This window comes from Dasypus novemcinctus, chromosome 5, assembly GCF_030445035.2.
Source record: "Dasypus novemcinctus isolate mDasNov1 chromosome 5, mDasNov1.1.hap2, whole genome shotgun sequence".
Lineage (NCBI taxonomy): Eukaryota > Metazoa > Chordata > Mammalia > Cingulata > Dasypodidae > Dasypus > Dasypus novemcinctus.
In genome coordinates, this window is record NC_080677.1 from 25,252,877 (window position 1) to 25,275,790 (window position 22,914).

At 40.1% G+C, this 22,914-nt stretch overlaps 1 protein-coding gene across 4 annotated transcripts in view; it reads right to left on the minus strand.

The window, feature by feature from the left end:
- The window catches only part of BMPER (BMP binding endothelial regulator), a 237,774-nt gene that overhangs the window by 174,553 nt on the left and 40,307 nt on the right, over window positions 1–22,914 (minus strand). For all 4 annotated transcript variants that reach the window (XM_058296785.2, XM_058296787.2, XM_058296784.2 and 1 more), the window contains exons 4-5: window positions 3,591–3,673; window positions 101–191 (exon numbers count right to left, since the gene is read on the minus strand). In XM_058296785.2, coding sequence (XP_058152768.1) covers window positions 101–191; window positions 3,591–3,673 — 174 coding nt within the window. The remainder of the gene's footprint in view (window positions 1–100; window positions 192–3,590; window positions 3,674–22,914) is intronic.

Consider the following 22,914-nt stretch of genomic DNA (forward strand, 5'->3'; position numbering starts at 1 on the left):
AGGAGAGAACTCATGCATTTCTGAGAGAACTCGGAAAGACTTCAACCGTATTGCCTGGTGCCACAGAGCCTTCTATGCTTTGCCTTCCCAAGAATGTTACCTGGACATGTGGGGCAGCAAGTTCCCAGATTCTTGGAAGGGTCTTTACAATGAACAACACATCGCACCTCAGACTCTGTGATGACGCCTTCCTGAAAAATAGAACACCCCAGCAGGGTCAGCCCCACATGCTTGCTGAAGGAGTTATTCAGAAGAAGAGTCCTAATATAAACAGTGAAGAGGGCAAGAGAGGTGGGGGGCACAGCCGGAGACACAGGGCACAAATGAGGCAAGATCTGCCCCACTCACCCTGAGTAATGCTTTAGAGGCCAGGCTGCAAATCCCATTAGCTTCTGGTCTTTTTCCTGTGCTTGCTCTTTCTCTTGGGTCCTAATTTCTTTCTTTCAAATCTGGTTATTCATCCACAATTTGTTTAAGTTTTCAATGCTTACTGTATTTCCTATAACTATTGTTATATTTCAAGCCATTAATGAGGGGACAAGGCATAATACCACAGACTGGCATCTGAGACTCAGGTCCTCGCCACCTTTTGAGCATTAAAATAGCCCAGCTCTGCAGACCTGGCTGTTACATGCCATCTTATTTGGTGCCCGGCACACAGCAGTGCCTGAGTTGAACTGGGTCTCAGTACCCTCAACCATCAGAGGACAAGATCAAGCTAGATTATTTTCAATTTGTATTACCTATGTCAAAATAGAGACTTTAGGTCTTAATCCTGAAATCAAATGAGTCATCTGCAAACTGAATTTAGGATTTTAATGTCATTTTAATTTAATGTCAGTGAACACATTTTCAAAAAATTAATTTTCATAGTTTTCTCCATATTCTGTACTCATTTTCTGAATGGATTTGTGCTTTTGTTTGATGTTTGTTTGTTTAATTTTGTTTGGAGGGGAGGGAGAGCAGAGGCTGAAAAAATATAACATATAACTTGGCAATGAGATGATTTTCTTCGATGTGTCTGCCACCCCACCTTCTCCATCCAACAACGTGAGTTATATCATAAATGTCTTCATATTAGTCTCATCCAAGGCTTACACTGTCAAGGGAATTTGTTGCGGTTTATATCACATTTAGGAGAGAAAAAACAACTTTCAAGACACTGGCAATATACATCAAAAAAGGATCGATGCTTTAGTTCTATAACTGAAGCAAAGCAAAAACAATTTGCCCAAGATCAATTTTCCTTTAGTCTTTGTGATCTAGACTGAGGATTCAGGTTTATTCTCTGTGTGAATTTCCTGTCTGTGACCTTCAGATTTTCCTCTGCCAGGAAGAAATTTAAAGCAGGAAAATAAAGGTAAGTTTTTCACCCTTCTGGGAAAGGCATCGGAGCTCCCTTGGTAATGGTTGTAAGATACATTAGAATTCAACTCAAATGGAGAAAGATCAGATCATTAGACAAGCTGTTCTTTATCTGGCACTCCGTCATATCTAGGATACAGGCACTCCACCAGAAGTGATTGTGATGACCGTCTTGTCCGTTGCTGACAGTTAACCTGTGAAACAGTACCATTCCCATTTTACAGATGATGAAAGTGAGGGCAGGGGTTTAAGTAACAAGTGAGCAGCAGAGCCCATTTTTACCTACTGCACCACACTGACTCCTCTGATTGGATGCCCTGAGAAGAGCTTGGAGAGAAGCTGCAATTGTGTCCTTGTGCAGAAGAACTTCTTACATGACAACCTCCTTGACAGCCACCAGCAAATGGTCATTTCCTGTACCCTGCCGTGAGGTCTCTATCCCTTAAGGGGGAAGACAGTGGGCAGTAATGGGAAGGTGCCAGCTGAGCAGAGGAGCAGTTTTTGTAACTACCTTAACAGAGATTTGTTTCCATGGTTATTGAATGAAATTATATTTTTAGACTAGCCAGGAGGGTTTCAGTAAAGTGGTTGGGCAAAGAAGGGGACAAAAAAAGGACAAAGTTTGTCTTTGGTAGGCAGCATCCCCTTTCTGCATGCCAGTCTGCAGTTCAGCAAGTCCTGACTCCCAGGACTGCTGACTGTTAGATCTCTTCAGATAATAATTCGATATTCCTACACCATTCTCTGCCACGGGGCTATTGACCAAAGATGACAGGCAAATAGGAGTTTCAGTGAAAACAACAGATAATGTGTTATTCAGTCAACACAATATTCTCTCCCAGATGGTAGTTTCCCTTTAATTTAACAAAGTCTTCATCCACAGGCAGCAAAAGTCACTCCCAGTCCATCAACTTGACAATCGTCAAGATCCCTGACTAATGTATAAAATCTGTTATACTAGACTCCAAAAAGCATGCAGTCATCTGGTTTAAAAGATATTGTACTTGTGCCTTTCAGAGTACAACTACTCTGAAAGTTTAATGGCCAAGAAACAGGTTGGGGTGGGGGCGAAGCAAATGTTGGAGTAAGCATGGCTTTTGGTATTATTAAACGAATGACTCTTGTCTCTTTGTTCCATGAGGCTGATTGAGTCTACAGCCCCTGAATAAAAATTCAACAAATATTTACTGATTCAATGAATATGCCTATTCTATCTATTGCTTATTTCAAATATAGCTTAGAATTACTACATAAATAGGCTGGATACTTACCTGTATAAATAATTCCAGGTCTTAGGCACATCATGCCAGCTGTGGGCATATAATAAAAATACAACTACATAAAATTTAAATTTCAAAAAACCAAACGTCATTTTGCCTTAGAAATGATCCGAGCAAAATATCCATTACTTTCCTAACCTTTCAATCTTCTTTAAATGCTAAAGCATGTCCTCGGACAGTTAAATGTGACTGGGCGTAAATTGATTTAACAGCGTCTTCTCTACAGAGAAGAATTTTTAAAATTATATTAAAGATGGAGAACCTTTTTAAAAAAACACAGCCTTTCTATGGAGGTAAGAAAAGGTGTTCTAAAACTTAGCTTCTTCATTTCCCCTTTGGTTTATCTAGCATTGTCCAGGACCTGTAGCGATTAGCGGCCGTGTAGAATTTTGCTCTTTGCAGAGCTCAGCACCGTCAGTCACAAGGAACTCCCCGGGTGCTGAATTGGTGGTTCTTATATTTGTCAGGTTGAAAGCATTGGAGCTATAGTATACTAATTGCTTAGATTTAATACAGTTTACAGATTGGCTCTAGCTCAAAGTGTTTCTAAATCAAAGAAGGAACACAAATATCCTCTGACAATACCTCTTTTCTGCTAACAGGAATTTGTGTTTTGCTCAAAGTTGACTTCACAGGAAGACATGAATTTTCCCCCAAGGACATATGCTTCTAACCAGAGTTTTTCCAGGCACAGTTTAACAATAGTGAACGATTCTGCTGTGTGTTGCTGGAATCTATCTATCCTGTACCTGTCCCCAGTGGTGAACGGTGCAATAAATACACACAAGGACACATTGTTGTTTTGTTGTTTTGTGTTCAAATTCCATTTTTGTTTTGCCTTTTTTTTTTTTTTTTTTTTGGTTTCGTTTGATGTTGCCTGAAGGAAGGTGCTGAGGAAGCCTCTGTGGATTCCTTTTTATTGGAGATAAAATCTTTGGAATTTACCTGGCACTGGCGCAGAACACAGGGCTCAGTAGGGCTCTGCCATTTGAAGGAGCTGTTATAGGTATTTCCTTCATAGCTGCAACCTAGGAAAGAAACACAGAAGCAGGAAGAAGAGTAAATAATGAATGTGGGTTTCCTTTATCTTTGAAGAAAGAGAAAGGATATCTTCTAAGTCTGGACTGGTAATCACTATTCTGTTCCTTGGCTATTTTTCCCAAAGCACAGCTAGGCCTTCTAAGTATCCACTTGACATTCACTTATACTAATTCTTTGGCGATCTTTGACAAGAATATTAACCTTACAGACTACATTTTCAGATGGAAAACCATAAATTGGTGTATTCTCTTGGCCAAAATGCATAACCTTATGCCTTTATTTATACATGGTGAATTATGAGAAGTACCAGCGCTAGAAATGCCACCATGAGAGGGGGTCTTCCATGAGACCAAATGAACTCAAAATTGCTGAATGTCAAGAGGGAGGTTTACAACATGGTAGAAAGTAAAAGCAGAAAATTAAAAGACAAATCTAAGACTTTTGACAAGTTACTGTCTTCACCAGATAAAATCTCCCAAGACTTGCCTCCCAGCTGTAAGAGCTATGATTTCTTAAATTACTTTTATTTTATCTTTGGTATTAAATTTGATCAAGCAAATATAAAACTACCAATATATTGGTTATCATATGCTAATTCATTGACAAAAACAGAAGCCAAAGGTCAGAGATCCTCAAAACAAGGGAACAAGCAGATTAGTTTAAGTCACTATAGAAAGAATCAAAGAAATAATGGTGCATAGATCATAACCAAGTTCGGTTTGTACAAATAACTCCCATCACATTGTGGGTTTCACCATCCGGGAAGATCCTCCTAGATATGCTTCTACTCACTGCACATTCAGTCTTTCGGAGCCCATCAGATAAAGGCATTTACCAGTAACTTTCTGGATTTTTAGCCCAAAGAGTATAGAAGCAAGAACACGCACATGTGATAATGCAGAAATAGAATGGGCTGGCTCTCTATACTGACAGTTGACGTCTGGCAAGTCGATCAACCACAATGCAATCAGTTTTTCTTGTCCAAGATACAGAGAGGAGACTTGACCTCCCTGCCTGAATTCTTGGAGATACTATTTTACTGTAGTAAAAACCCCTTTAATACATACAAGCTGAATATTGGAAGACATAGAAAAATTTCAATCAATGTTTTCATGAACTTGGAACCATGATCTGAATTCCCAGAGAATTATGAATGATTGAAAAGAGCTCAGTGATACTCTTCTCTCTAGTGCCTACAAATCAAATTACTAAAATACACAGATAATTGGAAACATACTAGGGAAATGCTTTCACTATATATATTTTAATTTCCTTTGCATGAAGTGTTACAGAGATAAAATGTTCAACCACAGGAACCCCTAGACCACTACAAATACTTACGCCAAACCAAGAATGAATATAGTACATTTTCAACAATGAAAACCAATATAAAACACTTTGGGCTAGCATAAATCTTACCGAACAAATGCACTTACAAGAGAAGTGTCGTGTGCATGTCTGATCCACTAACACAGACTCACTTGGATAATAAATAACTTGTTCCGAGAGATGGAGGCGGGAATTCAGAGAACCAAATCCAATTCATGCTAAGTGCAAGTAAATATGAAATGCCTGCCAAGTCTGCCAGTGGAGTTTTCAAGTATGTTCTATATTTTCATCATCTGGATTTAAAAATTGAAAGAAAGCGTGATTTGGGGCTGCTAATAGGGCAGGCAAAGATTCTGCCTCTTTTACCTTGGAAGAAGTGTCCTACAAAACCCAAATAAGCCCGGGCAAATTGCAGGCCAAGACGTTGTTCCTAAGCAATGCCAGGTCATATGCAAAGAGGTCCCAGGAGTAGGAAAGGGCTCTCTGGATTATTCCCTTCTAAATGGGATAAAAAGGTATTAGAAAAAGGAGTCCACAGAGCAGCAAGCCCAATAAAGTTTCCTGCTTCAAATAATTGACAGTTGAAAGGCTGGCTGTTCCCCATACTTTAACATGTAAAGAAACATTGGGCAATAATACTGGGAAGCCAGACTAAGGACCAATGGTGAAGTGTTTCATTGCTTAACGATCTTTGTTTCTATGTCAGTCTACCACACTTGAATCCACATAACAGGTCTTCTCAAACGTTTGTTGCCATTGAATGACATCGTTGACTCTAAAACATCTAGGATAATCTCTTTAGCAAATGTAACCCATATCTTTCCCTTCTTCACCTCCCAGTGCCGTTGTTATCAGCTAGTTAGTTACAGGTTTCAGTACACCAAGCAGCATAGTGAATGTCATATGTAAGGAATTCTTGGGGATGAATTTCATAAGTAAGGGAATTCTTGGGGATGAGACTATTTTTACTGCCCTTTGGGTTCATGTTCTAAGACAAACATGTTATCTTGATAGATAATACTAACAAGAGTTATGTGAAGACTTAGATATACACACAATTAAAGAGACCTTCTTATTTACTCCAGAAATAACTGACCTCTTATTTTCTGTAAGGCAAATTTCTCTATAACAAATTATATTTGCTGCCAATTTCATGCTGCTATAGGGAAGAAAGGCGATATCTTTCCTCTCTTAATTTAAACCTCAGACGCAATATCTCTTATTGCTAGGGTGGAAAGAGGCAGAGAAAAATTTCCATCATACACTAAAGTAGTGCTTATCAAACTATCCATAGTGAAAAACCAGTTTGTTTAGTTTTTGTTTCTCCAACCCAGTAGAAAATATAATAAAACATAATAAAAAAGAACTACTAGAAAATTTGAAAAGTCTAAGACCTACAAAATATAAGACCAAGTTTTTATTATTAAATGTAATCAAAAGAATTACTCTGTCAAATGATAATAAGTGTTTCTCATTGTTTACTCTCAGTTTCTGAACTTATCTCATTGTGGACCAGCATCACAGCCCATTGACCGCCAGAGTAGCACTGCACTGGGAGTATGCTGTTGGAGAGCGGGAGACAAGCCCAGAAGACAATAAAAGTATTTCTATCTTGGACATTTAGAACTAGAAGCAAATTAACTGAGAACATAATTAATTTCTTTCATGGCACAGATGAGAAAGTTCATGCAGAAAGGCTAAGGTCGCTTGCTCAAAGTTGGAATATTTAGGTGTGAAATCAAAAGTAGAACCCAGGTCTTACATAAAATCCACATTTTCATACCCAGGTCTAAACTTGTAGAATTCTTTGGACATTTTCTAATCAACGTAATACCCTTTGCATCAGGGAGTTAACTGGCCCAAGAGAAAAAGTCAACACTGTCCTTAGAAAATTCAATGACATCAGACCCAGTCACTAAATGCAAGAGTAAATGAATAGGGGAGGTAGAAACTGGCTATAAGAATATCGCAACCAGTGAAGTAGCTTTTCCTCTTTATTTAAATATTTTAAAATAAGTGCTCGACAAGCGAATTTAGAGGCATTCATTAGTTTTCCTCTGGTGATAAAAAAACTTTTGAGATTACACAAATTCCAATAAAACCATCAATACTGCAGGAGGAAGTGTCCTTTTCTGATAAATTCACTACAATATATTTAAACCAGTGGGTGTTTACTGTGGGCAATTTTGTCCTTTCCCCACCCAGAGGGCTTCTTGGCAATAGCAAGACACAGTTTTGGTCTTCATCATGGGGGGGGAGGATGGGGGTGCTGTGCCATCCAGCGAGTAGAGGCCAAGGGCGCTGCCAAACGCCCTGTAATGAATGCACAGCAAGGAATTATCCAGCTCGCTTGGGAATTATCCAGCTCGCTTGGGAATTATCCAGCTCGCTTGGGAATTATCCAGCTCGCTTGTTCCAAGGTTGAGAAACCCTGATTGAAAATATCACACAAAAGCTCTAAATCATTCTTCACACGGCAAAACCAAATGAGCCTAAAACTAGCACACTTTCCTTTTGTGTGTATTTTAGCTTTTCATGTTAATTATTTTCAGAGCGGGGAAGAACTCCAGCATATTTTTTACATATTCTTGCAGAGAATCTTGGCCTACTCAACTAGTCAGCTGAGAAAGTGTGTGCCGCTGGAGACAGGAAGAAGACAAATAAATTGAATCCATGGTTAAGCAATAAAACTCATTTTTCCTATTAGTTGTGACCTTTTTCAGCAGCCACTTTATCCCAAGGGGGAGGGAATACCACACATTTTCATCCTTCTGCTGTTAAAATAGCTGTTAAAAATCATTAGGACAATAAAAAACAGTGTTGGTCTTCTGGCAGGTATTGGTTCCGCCTAGTTTCACCCTTCCAGGCTCAATCCTCTTGCTTTTCATGTTAAAACTGGCCTAAGAGCAAAGAAGCCCATTTTCCCATTACCACTTAAAACTCCTGGAACCCACGGCCCTTATGACGTACTCTCCATCCACCTTTCCGGACCTTTCCCTTCCTTCCTGAGGTAATCTCTGAACACAGAGACCTTGCATGGTTTTTTTTTCTTTTTCCTTTCTTCCCCTCTCCTTCCCCCTCCCCACCCTGCAGTTTTTGTTGTCTGTGTCCATTCGCCGTGTGATCTTCTGTGCCTATTTCTCTATTTCTCTTTTTGTCTTCTCTTCTCATCTTTCTCTTCTAGGATTCACTGGGATTCGATCCTGGGGACCTCTGATGTGGAGAGAGGTTCCCTGTCAATGGTGCCACCTCAGTTCCTGGTCTCTGCTGTGCTTCACCCTGACTCTCCCCTTGGTCTCTCTTTTGTTGTGTCATCATCTTGCTGCGTGACTCACTTGCACGGGCACTTGGCTTGTGCAGGCACTCGGCTCACCGTGCAGGCACTGGCTCACCACGGGGACACTCAGCTCGCCACACGGACACTGGGCTTGCACATGGGCACTCAGCTCACCATGTGGGAACTCACCTGGGCACTCGGCTCACCACATGGGCACTCAGCTGCCCATGTGGACACCCACAGCTTGCCGCACAGGCACTTGGCTCACCATGTGGGTATGGGCTCCACCTCCACCTCTCACTGAAGCCTCACTCTCTGAGGTTGCAGCTGCTTTCTAAGTGTCCAGTCCATGGGACCCTCAGTCTTTATCCTATAGTACCTCTTGGTGACATTTCCCAGTGTTGACCATGCTTTCCCTCTTAAGCCCCTTCTCAAGCTTTTGAGATGCTCTCGTCCAGTTAGCTTTCCACCCCTCTTCTTCACCACTACCTCAGCTAAGCCACTGGTTATTTTTTTTACCTGTCCTGTTGCAATAGCCTCTCTAATTTGTTCTAGTTGTGTTTGGACCTTTTTCAAGAACTCTCCTGCACAGCCACCAATGTATGCTTTTTTAAAATCCAGTCTTATCATGTCATTTGCACACTTGAACTCTGTCAATGACCCATGGATCTCAACCTGGCTAAATTATAGACCAGTACCTATCCCCAGCCCTTCTTCTCCAATACAATAGGATGAGAATTTCAGGAAGTAGGAAATGGAAGAGGAATCGAATGTGTAGCTAGAAGTGAAAAACACCGTTTTACTCTAAAATTCAAAACTACTTAGCATATACAGTCCCAAGGCCTGCCTCGGCACAACTTCTCCTATCTTCCTTTCTGCTGCTCCAAAATCCTCCCACTTTCTAAGTTTCAGACATGCTGTACTTAGAATTTCCCAAAAAATGGCCAGAATATCGAATCCTGTGATTTTTTCACATGCTGGTATCCTTCTTGAAAAGAGCCAGGTATCATCCATTCCCTCTGTAATGCCCCCTATCAGCCACCCAGACTGCTCTTCCTTGTCTGGCTAACTTCTCCTTCAAGACTCAGCTCAAGGTCAAAGCCTTCCTTGAGACATGCCCCCACTAGGATGCACTCCTGAGCTCTCTCTCCATGCACACTTGTATGTGCTTGGAGAATAATTCCATGCATTCTTTCAAGTGAATTCCCAGGTACCTTACAGTCTTTTGTATGTATCAGGTACTTAAATGTTTAATTCCACTGCTAATAAACAGTAAACACCAACCTACAGCTATTCCCTACAAACCACAGAAGAACACAGAAAGGTTGGCATTCACTGGTCCTCCTATCTTCTCCTGGGCACATGGGCCATTTAAGGCACTATTCCACCTATAGCTAAGCTTTCTTGGCCAATTCAGAGGTTAAATTCTGCCTCTTTCTAATGCTTCCACTCTCAGCCCTCATGAAAAAGACAGGCTAGAGATGAAAACAATGAAGGCTCTGGGCCACTACCAAACCTTAGAAATAAGAACTTCATCAGGACTTTCTCAGTCCTTTCTTCCCACGCTGTGTAAGCTTTAACTTAAGATAATTTTCAATAGGGTGCCTTTTCTTTCTAAAATCCATTTTGGGTTCCCCAAGCTACTGATTTATTGTCTTTTTAGGGGTTGGGGGTAAGCATGCAAACTAAGCCATACTTACATAAATTAAACCAAGCTTGGGGACTCTGAAGTCAGTTCATACCACATGGTACAGGGGAGCAGAGCAGATAGATCTGCCACTCTTTCCTGCAGCCAGGCCACCTGATAGGACGCCACCATGTCCCAGACTTGGTCAATAAGCTCCAAATTACCCCAGCCCAACACAACTTTCTTAATGAACTGCTTTTTGGACCTGCTATTCAGAAACATATGGAAGTATAATCAAAAGGTATAAACATAAAATCTGACTAGCCATTCTAGGACTTAAATTGTGTCCTTAGGAGTTCATTTAAAACAGACTTTTATTACTTTTCAAGACCCCAACTACCATGAATCCTGCAGGCAATTTTGCTTATTTTTGGCTAATGGGAATTTTATAGCCAAACCATTTCCTCAATCCCAAGAAAAGGAATCAGAGCCATGAACTGAGGACTTAAACAGTGGCATGAGTCCCATCTCCACAAGGTTCTTTTTCATAGCTTTTTGTTTGATTTTCCAATTAAGAATTAAATACATGATTGAAATTAAGGTGCCAACAATAGAAAAAGAAATGGTAGAAAACTATTTTTCTTCCTTTTTGATAACTTTATGACTAAAATCCCAAAAGTGGAAATATCAGACTAGTCCAGGGAATCACTTGCAAATTCAACTCATTTCACCGGTACAACACAAAACTTCCGTATGAGTTGCTTGGATTTCTAATTTGTATGTTTACTGTTTGCTATAAAGTGATGAAATTGTGGCTTATGCAACTAGGCTCATAACTTCATAGCATTACAATACGAACAATATCTGACATTGATATTAAGATAATAAAACAGATTCCACAAGCCACAATTGATAAATTAAGTTTCTATTCATTAAAATATGCCTTCAAACTTTTAATATAATTAGTATAATAAAGGAAATTATTGTAAGGGGGAAAATGCTAGCAACATTTTCACATGAGCCACACCACTCATCATTCCTGCGTTGGATCTGTTCTTACTATGAACACTTCTAAAAATGGGCATGTTTTTTCTGTAGCATTCTACCCTCAACATCCCACCATCAAACAGGCAGCACCCATTCAAATGGCAAAGGAGAAAAAACCAAGTTGAGCTCTTATGGTGCAAAAATGAAGAAAGAAAGCATAGTGTTGCAACAGGAAAGACTATCCCATGAAGTCATAAAACTGATTTTCTTATGTGGATGCAAAAACGCATCAACATCTATTTCCAAAGATGAGCTCCAAAAATATTTTGAGAAATATAATATAATGCTGATATCAGCATTACTTTTAATCCTCTCTCTGCTTTCCCTTTCTTCTGCTGGAGGATTAGTCAGATAATATTTCTCAAAATATACGGACTTTGGCCCAGTGGTTAGGGCGTCCGTCTACCACATGGGAGGTCCGCGGTTCAAACCCCGGGCCTCCTTGACCCGTGTGGAACTGGCCATGTGCAGTGCTGATGCACGCAAGGAGTGCCGTGCCACGCAAGGGTGTCCCCCGCGTGGGGGAGCCCCACGCGCAAGGAGTGCGCCCGTGAGGAAAGCCGCCCAGCGTGAAAAGAAAGAGCAGCCTGCCCAGGAATGGCGCCGCCCACACTTCCCGTGCCACTGACGACAACAGAAGCGGACAAAGAAACAAGACGCAGCAAATAGACACCAAGAACAGACAACTGGGGGAGGGGGGAAATGAAATAAAATAAATAAATCTTAAAAAAAAAAAAAAAAGTAATGCTGATATCATTATTATAGGTAGGGCATAGTGCTAGGAGTTTTCACATGTTTAATTTTATTCTCATAAAAAGCACTAGAAGACAGTATTATCCCAATTTACTACAGATAAGGAAGCCAAGGTTCAGAACAACTAAATTTTGTTTTTAACTTACAAGGCTATACAGCTACTCTTTTTGTCTTACTCCAAAACCCTTGTTGCATTCCAGGCACAAAGAAGGAGCACAGACAGTGGTAAGTTAATGGTAAAATTCACATCTTTCACGAAGATGCCATGCTGCCTTGCAACAATACTTTTAAATAGTTGATAAAGGGACAAAAATCAGGATCCAGTGATGACAAAAGGCCAGGTAAAATGCAGGCTTTATGGCTGAACGGTAAGATCAGATTTTATGGATTTATGTTCGAATTCTACAATAAATTCCTCTGCATTTAGCCACCGGTCATGCTAAGCTTTAGGCTACCTGACATTATAAAGCAACAAATAATGAGGGATCAAAGGATCAAATTCAATCAGCTAAGGTTTGATTTATATATTTTTCAAATAGCAATGTGTTGTACAGTTCAGGGTGCAAGGTGGCAGAATAAGAAAATAAAATTTATCTGAAGAAGATAGCAAAACAACAAACAATTTCATAGAATAAATTATAAGGGGACTTATAAAGGTGGATGTTTCTCAAAATATAATGCGTAAAACCTTTAATTTCCCCAAAGTAATTTCAAAGACATCACTGAAAATATTTCCAACAATAAAAGGCAAGCATAAAAAAGAAATGAGTTATATAAACACATATATTAAATACTATTTGTGTGATTAATGTATTGCTCAACATGTTTTTTACACTTTGGGAAGCATTATATTACAAAGATATAAATTTTATGGTTGATTAAATAGGGCATTTAGGTCTCATTGCCAAAAAATTGTCAAAAATATTCCACCATTATCCTCTTTTAAAAAAGTTTTAGGGCAGCGGACTTGGCCCAGTGGTTAAGGCGTCAGTCTACCACATGGGAGGTCCACGGTTCAAACCCCAGGCCCCCTTGACCCGTTTGGAGCCGGCCCATGCGCAGTGCTGATGCGCACAGGGAGTGCCGTGCCACGCTGGGGTGTCCCTCACGCACAAGGAGTGCACCCCGTAAGGAGAGCCGCCCAGTGCAACAGAAAGGCAGCCTGCCCAGGAATGGTGCTGCACACACGGAGAGCTGACACAACAAGATGATGCAACAAAAAGAAACACATATTCCCGTGCCGCTGACAACAACAGAAGCGGACAAAAAAGACACAGCGGATAGACACAGAGAACAGTCAACCGGGGTGGGGGTGGGGGGAAGGGGAGAGAAATAAATAAATAAATCTTTAAAAAAATTTTTTTTTAGGGTCAGGGGAAGTTGCAAAAAAATTTACATGGAGGTCCCACATTCCCTTCACCCAGAGGCCCCCAGTGTTAACATCTTGCATAACTGGGACAACATCAAAACCAGAAAATAGACCTTGGTACAATCCACAGAGCTTATTCAGATTTCACCAGTTTTACGTGCACTCGTGTGTGTGTGTGCGCGTGCTTCTATGTAATTTTATCACATGTATAGATTTGTGTAACCAACACCACAGTAAACAAGCAGAACTGTGTCATCACCATGAAGTTCCTTCCTAGCCAAACTCAACACCCCGTTTTAGTTTGCCAGAAGCTGCCTATGCAAAAATACCAGAAATATTTTGGTTGGCTTTTATAAAGAGGATTTATTTGGGGTAAAAGTCTGTGAAAATGTCCAAGTCAAGGCATCATCAGAGATGCTTTATCACCAAAGGACAGCTGCTAGCAGATCCTGGAGTCCTGCCATGTGGTGAGGCAAAATAGCAGGTCTATCTGTCTCTCTCTCCTTTCTCCTGGAGCACATCTATGGGTGATCAGGAATCTCTTCCTTGTCTTTGGATCCTTGAGCTTCTCAGGGCTTCTCTTTTTGCAGCTGTAGGCAAACTTGAGTCCTCTCTCTCACATGACTGGGTCAAAATAGCAGAGCTCCATTTTCTGTGTCTCTTCCCTTTCTTTCTGGTGTTTTCAGTTTATGTAAGACCCAATCTAGGTCACGCCTCACTGACATAGTCCAATGAAAAGCCCTAAAGTTATTTAATCAAGGGATCTAATCAAAGTTCCCTTAAATGAATTTAATGCATTCAAAGAGTCTCACACCCACAGGAATGGATTAGTTCAAACACATAGTTTTTTTCTGGGATTCACAAAAGAACTTCAAACTGTCACACTTCTCTTCTAGGCTTTGTTCCTAATCCATGGCAGTCACTAACCTGCTATCCAACTCTATAATTTTATTAGTTCAAGAATGTCATGTACTAGAAAGAGACCTTGAATAAAAAAGTCAACTCAGACCAGCAGAATACCTCAGCCTACATGTTGGATCAAGTGTTAAAAACTGCTTTTTGACCTTGAATAAAAGGGGGAAATGGCAAATACAAATCAGTTTACATAGCTAAGAGTCTTCCAAAAAGAGTCTGGAGGTCATCAGAGGGGTCATGGTTATGCATACCTCAGCAGGACCCCAGAGAGAGCCAAAGTAGATACAACCCTAGGTGGTGGTTCTTCTGCAGGCTATGGAGATCCACAGGGTATATGGTCATGGCAGATGAATTTGTAATTCTGTGCCATGTCAGAGGGCCCTGTTTTGGAATTTGTGCTCCTGAGTGTGATGGAGCTGGACTCAGATGTGACCTTTCTGCACATGCCTCTTCTGTCACTTTTACTGAACCTGTGGTTGGGGCTAGGGATGGTGCATTCTCAGGTGACTTGAATCTCTGGACTGGCCATGTGCCAGCTGGGCCCTGAGCCTCAGCAGAGTTGCAACTCCTACTCTCTGGTTTGTTGGATTTACCCAGGTCAGCTAACAGGGAGGTGAAGATGGTCAATTACCACACCAGGGAATCAAGAGTGCCTACAACTGCAAGCAGAGGAATTGCATTCATCATCCATGTAGAATCTAAGCCCCTTCTCAATATAGAGGTGGAGTGGACAACATCATCCCATGGTCCACAAAATGGAGGAATAGAATATGGATTAGAGTGGACTTACTGATATTCTACTATAAAACTATTATGACTAGTAATGAAAGAAATTGTAGCATTGAGGTGGAGAAAGTGGCCACGGTAGTTGCTGAGGGCAGGGAGAAGGAAAAAGAGATGTGACATGGCAGCATTTTTGGGACTTTGAGTTGTCCTTAGTGATATTGTAGGGTCAGATGCTGGACTTTGTATATCCTGCCATAACCCACTGAATGTACTGGGGGAGAGTGTGAACTACAGGGTAAACTATTATCCATGTGGTGCAGCAGTGCTCCAAAATGTGTTCACCAAGTGCAATGAGTGTGCCACAACGATGAGGGAGGTTGTTGGTGTGGGAGGAGTGGGGTAGGGTGGTGGGGGGTATACGGGAACCTCATGTTGTTTAATATAACTTTTTTTTTTTTATGTATATATATTCCAAAAAAATACAATTTACAAAAAAGATGGGGTGGGGCATGGGAGTGGGTTATATGGGAACCTCTTAGTTTTTTATGTTTTTTAATATGACGTTCTTTGTGATCTATTAACTTTAATAGAAAAAGTGCAAAAAGAAAAAGAATGTTATATAAAAGGAATCATACAGTAAGTATGTAGTCTTTTAAGAACAGCTTTTTCCTGCAGTGTAATTCTTTTGAGATACACCCAAATTGTTGCATTACCAATAGCTCGTTCATTTTTATTGCTGAGTAGAATTCCATAGTTTAGCTGTACCATATTTTGTTTAACCATTCACCCACTGAAGGACATCTGGGTTGTTCCCAGTTTTTGCCTATTAAGAATAAAGCTTCTATGAGTATTTGTGCTCAGGATTTTGTGAAAACACAGGTTTTCATTTTTCTGGGATAAATGGTCCAAGAATGAGATTATTGTGTCAGACAATTAGTATACAAACATATGGTTTCATGAAAATTTGCCAAACTGATTTCCAGAACAACTGAACCAATTGACATTTTCACCAGTAAAGTACAAAAGATTTTCCAAATTCTGAGCAGCATTGGTGTTACCACTCAATTTTTTAAAAACTATTCTGATAGGTTAATAGTCACATTTCATTATGGTTCTGATCTGCACTTCCCTAATGGCTAATGACGTCAAACATCTTTCCATACATTTATTTGCCATCTGTATATGCTCTTTAGTTAGATGTCTCTTCACATCTTTTGCCAATTTTCTAATTGTATCATTTAGTTTTATAGATTTTTTTTAAACTGTTGAGTGTTGAGAGATCTTTATGTATTCTAGAAACTAACTCTCTGTCAGATATGTAGTTTGCAAATATTTTCTTCTAGTCTTTAGTTGTTTTTTTTTTAATTCACTTGACAGGGTCTTTCATGAAGCAAAAGGTTTTTTATTTGGATGAAGTCCAGTTTATCAATTTTTCCTTCTTATGGACCGTGCTTTTGGTGTCATGTCTAAGAACTCTTCTCCAAACCCAAGGATTTTCTCCTACACATTTTTTCAACATGTTTTATAACTTTACATTTTGCATTTAAGTCCATAATCTAGTTTGAGTTAATTTATGTGTGTGGTATGAAGTTTAGGACAGTTTGTTTTGTTTTGTTTTTGCCTATGGATGTCCAATCGCTCCTGCACCATTGGTGAAAAGACTATCCTTCCTCCATTGAATTACTTTGGCACCTTTGTCAAAAACCAGTTGGCATATTTGTGTGGGTCTATTTCTAGGTTCTCTATTCCATTTCATTGGTCTATGTGTCTCTACCTTTGCCAATACCATACAGTCTTGATTACTGTTGCTATATAATAAGTATCGAAATTGGGTTGATTGATTCCTCTCACTTATTCTGTTTTTTTTTTATTGCTTTAACCATTCTAGGTCCTTTGCCTTTCCACACAAATTCTAGAATAAGCTAGTCAATGTCCACAAAACACCCTTGGAGTATTTTGCCACATCATTTTAAAAATTGTTGTGATGGGAAAAATCAGGCCCAAAAGTCACATCATCCAGAAGCTTCTCCCACTGTGGGGATAAAGCCTGCCTATATTTACAGAGTACACTTTGAGGAAGTGTTCACCAAAGAAGAGTCCAAAAATTAAGGACTTTCCCAGAGGACCTATGAAAATGCAGGTTCCTGGAGCCCCCTTTTTCCTCTTACCTGCCACCTCTTCCACCAGGTTCCTTTCTGGGAAGTTTGAACTAGGACCCCCCTTGCTGGGGGTGATTTGATAGCTATGTGGCCGGCAGAAGGGATTAAACAGCCCACCATATTTGCACAGCTCTCTGGGATGCTGTGTGCTTCATCCTCAGATCTTAAGCCATGGAATCAGTGTGGAGGACAAGGGGGAGGGTTGTTACAATTGAAACATGGGTGGGTACGGGCATTAAAAAGGAAAAAAATTCTCCCAGTCTAAAAACAGAATAAAATTGAAAAAAGACCCTAACTTGTGGTCAGGAGAGTAGCTACTGACCCATGTGATCGCACCTGGAAAGGAATGAGGAGAAATCACCCACCGACAGGTAAGATCCTCCCCATCTAACATAGAGTTGAAGGAGAGGTGCTGACCCAGAGCACTGCACTGTGAATCTCCTACACTTCCTCGATGTGAGAGGAACCATGAATTTCTGGATTTTAGCCTATTGATGAAGACTTATACTTTTTTTAACTGTATTCCTTTTGTTACCGATATTTGTTAAAAAGAAGAAAAATATCAAAAACTAAGCAAATAGTCAGTCATGTATTAGGAAATGTTTAGCAACCAGCTCTCTGAGGGGAAAAAGCTCTGATCTGTCATGTTTTCTAGTTTCTGAGGTGTAAGTACTTCTACCATAGTTCATTTCAAGCTACCAACATGACACCATTGAACATGGACTATAATAAATGGAATTAATTATTTTAACATTAAAGGCTGTTGAGTCTGTGAAATATTTTCATTTCCTAATAGATTATGAATATTTGTTAAGAATTTAATGTGTTTTATTGGCATCAGGGACAATTTGGTTTATTCCATAGATCTAGACAAAGAGCTTAAGAATACCAACAGTCATCCCTTTTCATCTGTGACTCTGTATCTGGCCCTCCATTTTAATCTGTGTCCCCAGGGATATGAAGCCATTGTAAATCAGACATTTTGAAGATGTAAATTTTTACTTGAGCCATTCAGGCAAACTGAATCAAATTAAGTCTTAATTCAGATTACTGGAGACCTTAGAAGTCAAAGTCAGAGAGGCGATAAAGGAGAGAATATCGTCATGTGATAGGAGATAGAGACAGAAGCCAAGGAACCCCAAGGATTGCCATCATTCAGCACATCAGAATGCCACAGGTTTTTAAGAGAAAGCAAGCCTGGCTGATAGCTTGATTTTGGACTTCTAGCTCGAAGACCATAAGCCAACAAATTCCTGCTATTTAGCCAAAATAGTTTATGGTATTTGCGATAGCAGCTCAAGCAAACTAAGACACCTGGTATACACAAACTCATGATTTGTGAAGAACACTTGCTCCAGTGGTGCTAAGCCTACTGAACATCAGAAACACCTACCAAGCTCTTTAAGAACACAGAAAGAAGCCTGGGCCCCACTTGTGGGAGGGGATGATTCTCCAGATCTGCTGATGGTCTCAGGCAACTGAGTTTTTACCAGGCAGCCCAGGCAAGCCTGAGCAGTCAGTTTCAGGGCCCACTAATTTAGTCCAGTCACTGCTTTTTTCTCATTACAGCAGTTGTAGGTTTACAGAAAAATACAGAGTTCCCACATACCCACCTCTCATGTGCAGTTTTCCCTACTATTAACATTTTACTTTAGTGTGTTATCTTTGTTACAATTGATATAGCAATGTTATTCTAATTATACTATTAATTATAGCCCATAGTCTACTTTAGGGTTCATGCTTTGCACTGTGCAGTTCTATCATTTGTTTGTTTTTTCCCCACTGGTAACTTATACACAACCTAAAATTTCCCATTTTATCCACTTTCAATACAAATTCAGTCCTGTTATTTACATTCACAAAGTTGTACCTCCCTCAAAATCATCCATTGCCAAAAGTTTTCCATCACCCCAAACAGAAACTGCATACCAGTTAAGCATTAACTCTCCATTCCCCATCTCCACCCAGCCCCTCTGGTAACGTGCATTCTAGTTTCTGACTTTTTGAATTTGTGTATTCTGTTTATATCATGTAAATGTGATTATTTAACTCAGAATGATGTCTACAAGTTTCATTCCTATTGTTACATACATCAGAACCTCATTCCTTGTATGGGTGAAAAATATTCCACTGTATGGATATACCACATTCAGTTTATTCAGTCATCTGTTGATTGGCATCTGGGTTGCTTCCACCCCAACTCCTGCATTCCTAGAAGAGGAAACCAAGGCCTAGAAAGAAGTGACTTGGCTAAAATCAAATAACTAGAAGTGGCAGATGTAGGAATTGAATCCACATCTTCTGATTACAGGTCCAGTTCCTTTTTTACATCTCTTAAAAAGGCTGAGGGTGTTTAGAGCTCCTCTAAAATCTGCAGCTTCAAGGCAGAGAAGCTCTCTTCTGAAAATATTACCCTGGCCTTGCATTCTATGCTTCAGTGTGGCATGGCCCCTAGAGGTCTGAACATGTTACCATCATTTCTGCATTCACAGCTCCATCACGGCAGCCATGTCACAGGTCCCAGCACCCAAAATGCCAGAAATTCAAGCTCCCTTTTTAAATTTGATCCCTCAGTCTGCCCCCAGGTTCAGTTCAGTGAGTGCCCAGAAATTCTAGGGCAGTTAGAGCACTGCCTCATAAGTTAAACATCAGCTGGTAGAATGCCCAAGCATGTCTGCAGATAAGCATCTTGCATCCTTTAACCACCAAGCTACTGGAATCATAGTTAGCTGGCTCTGCATAAATAAACTCAAGTATTGAGAGAAGGAGGCGCTCAGGTTCATGGGAATAATAACGTAGTTTGTTCACCTTTGTTTTATCATATCATACCCATGAAATAAACATTAACCTCTCTAACAAATTCCTAAGGCAAGTATACATTAGCTATCAAGAAGTGGTTCTTCTCGAAAGTGGAATCTAGAACATTTGATCTTTATATATATATATATACCAAATTCTTAAGAGACTCAAGAGCATATCTTCTGATCAAAGATCAAAAGACTGCTTATGATTTCAGCAGGAAGATTAATTTTAAAATGCTGAATAGATGCATTACACCTACATACATACTTTCAATTTTAGTGTTGCCAAAGCTAAGCAGCAAATAAAAGAGACTCTAGACAGATGCTAGAGGCTTCTGCATCATATAATTTCCTTCCTGTAGTTTCTGATGATGCACTGAAATTTCCCACCTGGAATGTCTAGCTTTACTTTTCTCAATTTGATAGCCTCCACGAAACAATGTCATTAGACGCCTCAGAGGAGATACAGATGTTTGATTCTCAGATATTTTGAGATGGTAAGCACCATTGCAATTTCATTCCTATAGTGAAACATAAGACAGAGCAGGGGAGACACCTTAAGCTGCTGAGAGGTTTACTCTCCATAGTGGGCAAGTTATAAACAGTCACAAAAGAGTTTGAGGAGCAGCTGCAGGAAACTCAAAGCCAAATTAGAGGTGCATTTTTTATGATGCCACGAAAGCAGAAAATCCTCTCAAAATTATAGCAACTAGGAAACCTAAAGTCAGAACTGTATAATATTGTTCGGTAACTTTGCATAATATAATGAAAGAACTAGTGAAAATTACATTTATGTTATCACTAAGTCTATTAGTACAGAAATATACTATGGAGCCACCTTCATGTGAAAATATTTTTATGCTGTGGTGGTTTTAAGAATTAAAAAAAAAAAACTCCATGGAAGTTGATGAAGAAACAATAAAATACCAAGAGCCTGGGACTGGCTGATAGAGATTCGCTCATTTTTCATTCCTATCTATCCATTCTTATTCTCTCATGTTCACTCTCACTCACTTTTTTAAAACCCTGTACAATTCCCAAAAGGACCTAGGATGTTGTAAGATGTATTTGGCTCAATAGTAAGATAATAGTTGGCAGAATTAGATGCATACTGAATAAAGAAGAATGAAATTTGGTCCAAATTTTCCTCTCCCTTACTCCTTTTTTTTTCAAACATATATTCAGGAGACAAGCACTATATGACAGGCATTCTGGTCAGGGCTGAGAATGCTATTGTCCCTGCCCTCACAGAACTTCCAGTTTAGTGAGAGGTGGAGGAAAATCAAATGCTAGACTACGATTTTGGCCAGGGTTGAGAAGAAGAGAGACTCAAATCTGTGACAAGAGGTGTGAAGGTCAGGCAGCACTGCCTGAAGTAAGAGCTGAAGAAAGGGAAGGTGTTAACTAGATGATACATGTGGGAAGGGAGTCCAGGCAGACAGAACCCATGGCAGGAAGCCAGCACAGAACACTGGGAGAAACAAAAGAAAGTCCCCTAATAGATAAGTGGGATCACAGAACAAGAAGAGGCGAGAGGGGAAGGGGGGCAGATCTTGCCAGGCTTGGTGGCCACGTAACTGGAGAAGGAAGGGAAAGGCTGAGAGAGAGGATTTGCTAGCACTTATCGTGCAGTGGTCTGTAAGACCCCTTCTGGCTCTGAGCACGATTCTCAATAGATGATGCTTCTGGATCCCATGAGTCTCACGGCTGTTCTGGGTGTGGCTGGCAGATTTCTAAAATGCTCCCAAGATTTCCATCCCCTGGGTACAAGCCCTGTGGAATCACTCCCTGCTCTTGAGCATGGATAAGACCTGTGAATGTGGTGGGCTGTCACTTCTGTACTTAGGTTCAGTTAGATAGCAAAGACAATGAGATTTTGCATATGTAATTAAGGTCCCTAATCAATTTGATTTTGAGTTAATAAAAGTGGAGATTATCCTGGGTGGGCCTGACCTAAAGGGCGAGCCTTTGAAAAGAGGGTCTGCAGTTCAGAGAGACTGCTCTCAAGCTGGCTCTGAAGCAGCAGGATGTTCTGCAGTTGTAAGGAACTGAATTCTGCCAACAACCACGTGAACTTTGAAGAGGACCTTGGCCCTCAGATGAAACCCCAGCCCTGGCTGCTACCTTGACTGCAGCCTTGTGAGCCCTCAGCAGACAACCCAGCCAAGCTGTGCCCAGACTCCCAACGCAGGGAAACTGTGCGATAACAAATGGGTATTGTTGTAATAAGCTAAGTTGGTGATAGCTTGTTATGCAGCAATGGGCAACAAATACCCACTGTGCCTCCCCAGCTGAAGGAAGCTCTGCTAGGGTGGATGCTGCTGGAGAGGACAACTGTTCTCTGATGTAGCTGCCAGGCCCATCCCTAACACTGGACAACAAGGAGACCAGACTCACAGCTCTCCTCCATCATGACAAAAAACATCTTCAAATTTGCCTACTTTGGAAAAGCCAGAACAGATGCACCAGAAGTCCAGGGCAGGCCTCGGAAACTTAATCTTCTAACTTAAAGGCAACCACAAACTCCCCACTTAAACTGCCTTTCAAATTGTACAAAATCTAAAAGAAACAAAGCCCCTGAGAAAAATGGGGTGGGACAAATTTGAAAAGGAAAATTGATCTCTGTTTTAAGTTTCCTTACTGGTTTTAAAAACAAAAATAGATTTTTGTAAAGGATGATTTTCATGTTAACAAGGTCCTTTTAAACAGAGTCATTTTTATTTAAATGCCAAAAAAGCCTGGTTTATATTACGGAAAACCAATCCATGAAGTATAATGTTTTATGCGGCTTTTTTTTTTTCAGTTAGAGAAAAGGAGGGGGTAAAGAAAACGCTTTAGTTTTATTTTTGTTTTTCTTGTTTTCAAAAATATATTAACATTCTCACTCTATAATTTCTGGGGCTAGGTGGATAAAATTAGTTATACTGCATAAGTTAAAAGCTATATACAGGCATTCTATAATCTAACAACTGTCATCAAGAAACACATCAGAAGTTCTCTTAAGCTCAAAATCACAGTAAAAATAGCAGCTGCATTGGAATTGACTAGCTCAACAGTGGGCATGTCTTTTAAAGCAGTGCAATTTTCCAATATGTTTTAAACGATAGGTTAGAATTTCAGCATTAAAACAATTAATGTAAACCTAGTGGAGGTCCTATTTGGTTGAAAACACAAATACACACATGCATGCACACACACATGCTCACACGTGCACACATGTTCACA